Raw genomic sequence first — 9,334 nt, forward strand, 5'->3', positions numbered from 1 at the left:
AGGGACTGGGACCCCTCCTCAAGGGCTGAGGGCAGCAGGACCCCCCCAGCACTGTCACCTGAGGGACTGGGACCCCTCCTCAGGGGCTGGGACCCCTCCTCAGGGGCTGAGGGCAGCAGGACCCCCCCTGCACCGTCCCCTGAGGGACAGGGACCCCTCCTCAGGGGCTGATGGCAGCAGGACCCCCCCAGCACTGTCACCTGAGGGACTGGGACCCCTCCTCAGGGGCTGATGGCGCCTGAGGGGACGGAGCCCCCAGCGCTGTCACCTGAGGGACAGGGACCCCTCCCCAGGGGCTGAGGGCAGCAGGACCCTCCCTGACCCCCCCAGCACTGTCACCTGAGGGACTGGGACCCCTCCTCAGGGGCTGAGGGGCCATGAGGGTGGGCAGGACACCCTCGGATGGGACAGGATTTCCCCCCCCTTCCAGGGTGTATTGGAGAGCTGGGACCCCCCTGCAGTGACTTCAGAGGGGCTGCCGCCCCCCCACCATTTCCTGAGGGGCTGAGGACCCCTGGGTGCTGGCGGGTTCCTTTCTGTGACTCCAGAGGAGCTGCGACCCCCACACGATGTCACCCAAAGGACTGAGGGGCTGCAGAACATCTGGAGATGATCGAGGATGAGGAGGATACCCCCACATTGAATCCAGAGGAGCTGTGACCCCCAACACGATGTCATCCAAAGGACTGAGGGGCTGCAGAACATCTGGAGATGACAGGATACCCCCACAGTGACTCCTGAGGAGATGCGACCACCCACCCAAATGTCACCTGAGGGCACAAGACCCTCCCTCGGCTGGATCCAGGACCCTCCCTGAGGACCAAGAATGCTCTCAGCAGCTTCACTGGGGCTGGGGACCCCCTCCCGGCCACCTCCAGGAGGCTCAGGACCCCCCCAGCCGCTCCCAGGACACTCGGGACCCCCCAAATGCTTCCAGGGGGCCTCAGGACCACTCCCCACTTCATCCCATGGGGATCAAGACCCCCCCAGTTGCTCCCAGGACAGTCAGGACCACCTCAGTTCTTCAAGGGGGCTCAAGACCCCCACCCCAACTTCTCCCAGGATACTTGGGACCACCCCACTTGTTCATGGGGGTCAAGACCCTCACCCCAGCTGCTCCCAGGATACTCAAGACCCCCTCCCCAAATGTTCCAGGATACTCAGGACCACCCCAGTTCTCCAAGGGGGCTCAAGACCCCCACCCCAGCTGCTCCCAGGATACTCAGGACCCCCTCCCCAAATGTTCCAGGATACTCAGGACCACCCCAGTTCTCCAAGGGGTTCAAGACCCCCACCCCAGCTGCTCCCAGGATACTCAGGACCCCCTCCCCAAATGTTCCAGGACATTCAGGACCACCCCAGTTCTTCAAGGGGGCTCAAGACCCCCACCCCAGCTGCTCCCAGGATACTCAAGACCCCCTCCCCAAATGTTCCAGAACATTCAGGACCACCCCAGTTCTTCAAGGGGGCTCAAGACCCCACCCCATCTGCTCCCAGGATACTCAGGACCCCCTCCCCAAATGTTCCAGGACATTCAGGACCACCCCAGTTCTTCAAGGAGGGCTCAAGACCCCCACCGCAGCTGCTCCCAGGATACTCAGGACCCCCTCCCCAACTTCTCCCAGGACATTCAGGACCCCCTCCCCAAATGTTCCAGGACATTCAGGACCACCCCAGTTCTTCAAGGGGGCTCAAGACCCCACCCCAGCTGCTCCCAGGATACTCAGGACCCCCTCCCCAAATGTTCCAGGATACTCAGGACCACCCCAGTTCTCCAAGGGGGCTCAAGACCCCCACCCCAGCTGCTTCCAGGACATTCAGGACACCCCGATTCTCCAAGGGGTCTCAGGACCCGCCCCCCCAGCTGCTCCCAGGACACTCGGGACCCCCCCCGGCTGCCCCCAGGGGGTGACAGACCCTTCTGTCACGACATGGCACCCACGACACGACAGCCACAGGTGAGGGGCGGCTGTTTGTCACCCGCGGCCCCGTGACCTTTGCTGGGACCTTCCCCGAGGGCAGGAAACGGCTGCGACAGCGACAGCAGGGGGGGGACCCGGCCCCCACCCCCTAAACACAGACACACAACCCTCCCTTACCCCCCCACCACCCCAAAATTCAACCCCCACGACAAGAACTCGGGGACACCATCGTTCCATGGCTGTATGTACACAGGGGCGCCCCAAAACCCGGGGGGGGGGGGTGCACATGATTTGGGGGAGTGGGGGGGGGTCCCACAAAGTGACAGTGCCTCCACCCCTGGGGAAGGGGGGGGCCATTTGAGGGTCCCCTTCCATTTTGAGGGTCCCCTTCCATTTGGGGGTGCCCCTTGCATTTTGAGGGTCCTCTGCCATTTTGGGGGGGCCTTTCAATTTTGGGGGGGGCCCTTCCATTTAGGGGTCCCCTTCCATTTTGGGAGTCCCCTTCTATTTTGAGGATCCCCTTCCATTTTGAGGGTCCCCTTCCATTTGGGGGTGTCCCTTCCATTTGGGGGTCCCCTTCCATTTAGGGGTCCCCTTCCATTTTGGGAGTCCCCTTCTATTTTGAGGATCCCCTTCCATTTTGAGGGTCCCCTTCCATTTGGGGGTGTCCCTTCCATTTGGGGGTCCCCTTCCATTTAGGGGTCCCCTTCCATTTTGGGAGTCCCCTTCTATTTGGGGGTGTCCCTTCCATTTAGGGGTCCCTTTCCATTTAGGGGTCCCCTTCCATTTTGGGAGTCCCCTTCCATTTTGAGGGTCCCCTTCCATTTAGGGGTCCCCTTCCATTTGGGGGTCCCCTTCCATTTTGAGGGTCCCCTTCCATTTTGTGAGTCCCCTTCTATTTTGAGGGTCCCCTATCCATTTTGAGGGTCCCCTTCCATTTGAGGGTCCCCTTCCATTTGGGGGTCCCCTTCCATTTTGGGGGGTCCCCTTCCATTTTAGGGGTCTACTTCCATTTGGGGGTCCCCTTCCACCTCCCCACGCCGCCCCCCTTCCCCCCACTGATTTAGGGGTGTCCCACATTTCCAAAGGTGACATGGTGGTGGGGGGGGGGGGTGCGTGCTGTGACTTTTTGGGAGGTGACAATTTTTTTGGGTGGTGACAATTTTTGGGTGGTGACAATTTTTGGGTGGCGACAATTTTTGGGGCTCTCCCCCCCCCCACCACCCCCCAAACCCCACCCTCACGTCAACCAAGCCAGCGCCAGGTAAAGCCCCAGGGCCAACGCGGCCGTGGGACCCCCGCCGTCCCCCCAAGCCACCGGTACCAGCACGGCCAAAGCCAAAACCAGCCCGCACCCCCTGAGGGCCCCCCCCAAACTGCTCCCCCTGCCCCGGGGGGGCCGCGCCGGCACCAGCAGCGCCCCCTCCACCGGCCGCCCCCTCCCCAGCAGCACCGGGGGGCTGCAGCGACCACCGCCCCCCTCGTAGCGCAGCGCCATCTCGTTGGCCAGAGAGGTGTTGGGGGCTCGCTCGGGGAACGGGGGGTCCCCGTTTCTCGGGGGGGGGTCGTCGCTGTGCCCGGGGTCCCCCCGCAGCCGGCGCAGGTGGGACAGGTAGAGCTGCTCCAGCTCCCGCGCCACCGCCTCGTCCTCGGCGCCCTGGGTTTTGGGGGGGCAGAATTTGGGGTGCCCCCATCCTTGGGGAGGCACCCCGTTGCTCGGGGGAGGGGGGCACCCCAGTTTTGGGGGGGGGGGGAGGAGGAGGGGGTGTTGTCTCACCTGTGCTGGGGGCTGCTCCGCATCCGGGGGGGGCGTCGGGGCAGGGTCAGGCTCTGTGCGAGGGGAAAGGGGAGGGGGTGAGGGACCCCCACACCCCACCCCAAAGTTCGGGGGGATCCCCAAAATTGGAGGGTGCCCCAGTAATTGGGGTGCGCCCCCAAATTTGGGGCAGCGATACTTACCTGTGCTGTGCTCGGGGGGTGGGGGCTGCACATCCTCCGCCTCCTGTGGCCTTTTGGGGGGGACACGGGTTTGTGGGGGGGGGGTCACCGCACAGGACCCCCGCCCCACCCCCAAATTCGGGGTGGGGGAGCAGCATCTGCACCCCCCCACCCCAGAGTGTGACCCACATTTGGGGGTCCGGGGGGATCCCAGACATGCGCCACAGCCCCCCCCCCCCCAATTTCGAGGGGGGCACATGCGGGGAGGGGAGGGTCGGGGGTTGACCCCATTTTGGGGGGGGGGTCCCCCATGCAGATTTCCCCTCCCCCCCACCTCTTACCTGCCCTTCCCAGGCCTCATCCAGATCCCGGGGGGGGGCGGCTCTCCCACCGCGCCCCCCTCCCCCCTTACCGGGGACCCCCCCCCCGCCGGTGCCCCCCTCCCCCGGGGGTCCCAGGGCCGGTATTGCCGCAGGCGGGCCAGGGGCAGCCCCAGAGCGTCGGCGAAAAGAACCCGCCGGGACCCCCCGCCCAGCCCGGGGGGCGCGGGGCTCTCGGGGTCGCCGGGGGTGCCCGCGGCCGCCTCGGGGAGCCCCGGCGGGGGCTCGGCGACCTCCGGGAGCGGGGGGGACGGGGTGGGAGCGGGCGGGGGGAGGGCGGGGGTCGCGGCGGGCGGGGGGTGATGGGGGGGGGCGGGGGGGGCGCGGGGGGGGGTCCCGGGGCGCGGGGGGGGCGGGGAGGGGCCCCCCCCGCGCGGGGCACGCCGGGAGTCCGGCCACGGCGGGGGGGGCGCCGGGGCGGAGGCGGGAGCCCGGGCCATGGCGGAGGGGCGGGGCCGCGGCGGCGCGGGGCGGGGCCTGTGAGGGGCGGGGCTTTGTGAGGGGGCGGGGCCTGTGAGGGGCGGGGCTTGTGAAAGGGGCGGGGCTTGCGATGGGGGTCCCCGGGGGGAGGGGCTGTGAGAAGGAGCCCCCCCCCAGTCCCCACTCGTGGGTTTAATGAGCGGGGGTTTGGGGGGATTCTGGAGATTGGGGGGGCAAAGTGTGTGACCCCCCCCAATCCCCACTCGTGGGTTTAATGAGGGGGGATTCTGGAGATTGGGGGGGCAAAGGAGCGCCCCCTCCCCAGTCCCCACTCGTGGGTTTAATGAGGGCGGTTCGGGGGGCAAAGGAGCGCCCCCCCAATCCCCACTCGTGGTTTAATGAGGGGGGTTTGGGGGGATTCTGGAGATTGGGGGGGCAAAGTGTGTGACACCCCCCAATCCCCACTCGTGGTTTAATGAGGGGAGATTCTGGAGATTGGCGGGGCAAAGTGTGTGACACCCCCAATCCCCACCCGTGGGTTTAATGAGGCGGGTTTGGGGGGATTCTGGAGATTGGGGAGGCAAAGGAGCGCCCCCTCCCCAGTCCCCACTCGTGGGTTTAATGAGGGGGAATTCTGGAGATTGGGGGGGCAAAGGAGCGTTCCCCCAATCCCCACTCGTGGGTTTAATGAGGGGGGTTTGGGGGGATTCTGGAGATTGGGGGGGCAAAAGAGCACCCCCCCCCAATACCCACTCGTGGTTTAATGAGGGGGATTCTGGAGACTGGGGGGGCAAAGGAGCGTCCCCTCCCCAGTCCCCACTCGTGGGTTTAATGAGGGGGGTTTGGGGGGATTCTGGATATTGGGGGGGCAAAAGAGCACCCCCCCACCAATCCCCACCCGTGGGTTTAATGAGGGGGGTTTGGGGGGATTCTGGAGATTGGGGGGGGCAAAGGAGCGCCCCCCCAATCCCCACTCGTGGGTTTAATGAGGGGGGTTTGGGGGGGCAAAGTGTGTGACACCCCCCCCCATCTCAGTGTCTGCGGATGTTTGGGGGGCGCTGAGGGTTAAACGGGGGGACGCCTGGGTGTCACGGGGGAAATTTGGGGGTGTCCTGGAGATTGGGGGGTGCCTTGAGGGGTGAGGGGGTGTTAATGGCCCCCCCACTTCTCACAGGTCTGCAGGGTCTGGAGGAGCAAAGAAGGATCCCCCCAATATCTGCTTCCCTTGGGGGGGGCATTAGCACCCCTAAACATCCCCCATGGGTTTTTGGGGGGCTCACAGGGGGCATTAAAGGCTCCCCTCTCCGAGTTCCCCACACGACAGCACCCCTGGGTGCTGTACCGACGTTCCCTTCATCCCCCCCCCAAAAAAAAAAAAAAAGGAGTGAAAGTTCGGGAAGGTGGGGGAGGAAAATTTGGGACCCCCCCCCCCCAGGTGTGGGAGGGTTCTCTGACATCACCCCATAAAAATCGGGGTGCCAGGGCGGGCAACACACGGGGGTTCAGCCAGGTGAGCAGATTTTGGGTGGGTGAGGGATGGGGGGTCCAGTTTTGGGGGGGGTCCTGTGCCCTGGCACCCCTTTAGAGGAGGGGGCAGCGTGCCAGGCCCTTGGCACGAGGGTCCTGCTGAGCGCAGGGGGGTGGGCTGGGGGTCCCGATGTTGGGGAGGGGGCACCAGGCACGGGTTCTGCTCCACCCCCCCGCCCCCCAAAAATCCACCGCACCCCCTCTGTTATTTCCTGCCGGCTCCGGGCGCAGTTTCACCTCCCTTCGAGCTGGGGAAATCCCAGGGGGTGAAAAAACTCCCAACCCCACCCCAAAAAAAAATGGGGAGGGGTCCAGGGTGGTACACCCAGAACCGCTTTGGGGTAAAACCCGGCCAATTCGGGGCTGGGAAACGTCCAAAAAAAAAAAAAAAACCAAAACTGACTCGGAACCGAGCGGATTTTGGGGTGGGGGGAAAAAAGGGACAAAACTCAGGGCCTGCAGGTGGAAAAAGCCTCCAAAATTTGGAGGTGCCAGGGTTTTGTTTTTTTTTAAAATGGGGGGAGTTTTAAAAAACCTGAGCGGGTTTTTGGGGGGTACCTGAACGATTTGGGGCCATCTGGAGGAGGTGCTCAAGCTGCTTTTTCCGACAGCGTCATTTGGGGCATTTCGGGCGTTTCAGTGGCGTTTGTGGGGGATGGGATGTTGGGGGGTGGGGGGGGTGGCACCAATTCACCCCCAAATTCTTCAAGGCCTCGTTTCTTGGGGGGGGGATTTCTGCTTGGCTGCTTTAGGGCTACCCCTGCCCAGCAGTTTTGGGGTGTTTTATTGAATTTTGGGGCATTTGGGGGCGTCTCTACCGTGTTTATTTGCGAGCGTTTCTCCTCATTTTGGTGCGTCTCAGCCTGCTCGATTTGGAGCGTTTCTGCCTGGCCATTTTTGGGTGAATCTCTGCTTTTTAGGTTTTTTTTTTTTTGCCTGGCTGGTTTGGAGCGTTTCTCCTCATTTTGGGGACTCCCTGTTCAGACATTTTGGGGCGTCTCTGCACATTTTGAATTTCCTCTTTATGGCCATTTTTAGGGTGTTTCTGCCTGGCTGTTTTGGAGCGTTTTGCCTCATTTTAGGGCGTCCTTGGCCATTTTGTCTCATTTTGGGACGGCTCTGGCCATTTTGGGGTGTCTGTGCCGTTGTTTTGGGGCTTTCCTCGTTTCGCGACGTCTCTGGGCATTTGAGGCGTTTCTGCTCCGTTGTTTTGGGGCATTTCTTGGCATTTTAGGGCTGGTTTGGGGTGTTTGTGCCTCATCATTTGGGGCCATTTCTCTGCGTTTTGGGGTGTCTCTGCCCAGCTGAGGCTGTCGCCGTTTCGGGGCATTTTTTGCGGGTTTTGAGGAGTTTCTCCCTGGTTGTTTTGAGGTGTCTCTGCCCCGCTCTTTCGAGACATTTCCCAGCATCTCTGGTCAATTTGGGGTGTTTCTGTCTGGTTTTTTAGGGTCATTTCCCTGCCTTTTGGGGTTTTTTGCCGTGACGGCTTTGGGGCGTCTCTGCCCTCTCAATTTGCGCCATTTCTTCCCGTTCGTCCCGCACATTCCAGGGCGTTTCTCGGGTGTTTTTGGGGCATTTCTCTGCATTTTGGGGTGTGTGCCCCGGCTGTCTCAGGGCACCTGTTTGGGTCTGGGGGGGCCCATCCCGGCCCCCCGCCCCCGCCGTGACTCAGGGCTGTGGTTTCCCGTCTATAAATGGGAGGTGGAAGCGCCCGGTGTCGCCCAGAGCCATGGCAGGCGCCCGGGACCCGTGAGCTGGGGGCACTGGGAGCCACTGGGAGGGACTGGGAGCCACTGGGAGGCACTGGGAGCATGCTGGTGGGCTTTGGGAGGCACTGGGAGGGACTGGGAGGCACTGGGAGCACACTGGGAGGGATTGGGAGGCACTGGGAGGGATTGGGAGGCACTGGGAGCCACTGGGAGGGACTGGGAGCATGCTGGTGGGCTTTGGGAGGCACTGGGAGCACACTGGGAGGCATTGGGAGGCACTGGGAGCACACTGGGAGGGACTGGGAGGCACTGGGAGCATACTGGGAGGGACTGGGAGCACACTGGAAGGGACTGGGAGCATGCTGGTGGGCTTTGGGAGGCACTGGGAGCACACTGGAGGGACTGGGAGGCACTGGGAGCACACTGGGAGGGATTGGGAGGCACTGGGAGCACACTGGAGAGCACTGGGAGGGACTGGGAGGCACTGGGAGCACGCTGGGGGTGGACTGGGAGCCACTGGGAGCACACTGGGAGTGGACTGGGAGGCACTGGGAGGGACTGGGAGCCACTGGGAGGCACTGGGAGCACGCTGGTGGGCTTTGGGAGGCACTGGGAGCATACTGGGAGGGACTGGGAGCACACTGGAGAGCACTGGGAGCATGGTGGGAGAGTGGGAGCACTCTGAGAGGGACTGGGAGGCACTGGGAGCACACTGGGAGGGTCTGGTGTGATGCTGGGTGGGGACTGGGATGGACTGGGAAGGACTGGGAGGGTCTGCGGCTTACTGGGGATACTGGAAAGGACTGGGAGAAACTGGGAATGACTGGGAAGGACTGGGATGGACTGGGCTGGGTGATGGTGGCTGGGACGAGGAGTACCAGTGGAAGATGGGAAGGAGCTCACCTCATACTGGGAGCTACTGGGAGGGACTGGGAGGCACTGGGAGCATACTGGGAGAACTGGGAGCTACTGGGAGGGACTGGGAGCATACTGGGAGCACACTGGGAGCACTGGGAGCACACTGGGAGGGACTGGGAGCTACTGGGAGCACACTGGGAGGGACTGGGAGCATACTGGGAGGGACTGGGAGCTACTGGGAGCACACTGGGAGGGACTGGGAGCACACTGGGAGGCACTGGGAGCTACTGGGAGCACACTGGGAGGCACTGGGAGCACTGGGAGCACACTCGGAGGGACTGGGAGCATACTGGGAGGCACTGGGAGCACACTGGGAGCACTGGGAGGCACTGGGAGGGGGTAACTGGGGGGGGCGGTGGGGGCCGTCCCCCACCCCACGCGTGTTCCGGCACCGGCGGTGACGCAGGAGCGGCGCGGGACGCGTGTGCAAGCGTGGCACACGCGCGTGTCACACTCTGGGGGGGCTGGGGGGGCCCCTCGTGGGTGGGTGGGTGGGTGGGTGGGGGTCTCACCCCCCCTG

The 9,334-nt window shown here is 63.7% G+C and overlaps 1 protein-coding gene across 1 annotated transcript; it reads right to left on the bottom strand.

Annotated features, from left to right (window-relative positions):
* Positions 1–2,145: 2,145 nt before the first annotated feature.
* Positions 2,146–4,695, bottom strand: LOC146764778 (uncharacterized). Its single transcript, XM_085563826.1, has 4 exons — positions 4,202–4,695; positions 3,882–3,931; positions 3,700–3,752; positions 2,146–3,579 (listed from the first exon to the last, which is right to left on the bottom strand). Exons 1-4 carry the CDS (start codon positions 4,678–4,680, stop codon positions 3,163–3,165), a joined length of 999 nt encoding a protein of 332 aa, XP_085419952.1. The 5' UTR covers positions 4,681–4,695; the 3' UTR covers positions 2,146–3,162.
* Positions 4,696–9,334: the final 4,639 nt, after the last annotated feature.

Source organism: Lonchura striata, chromosome 31, assembly GCF_050655825.1.
Source record: "Lonchura striata isolate lonStrDom1 chromosome 31, ASM5065582v1, whole genome shotgun sequence".
Taxonomy (NCBI): Eukaryota; Metazoa; Chordata; class Aves; order Passeriformes; family Estrildidae; genus Lonchura; species Lonchura striata.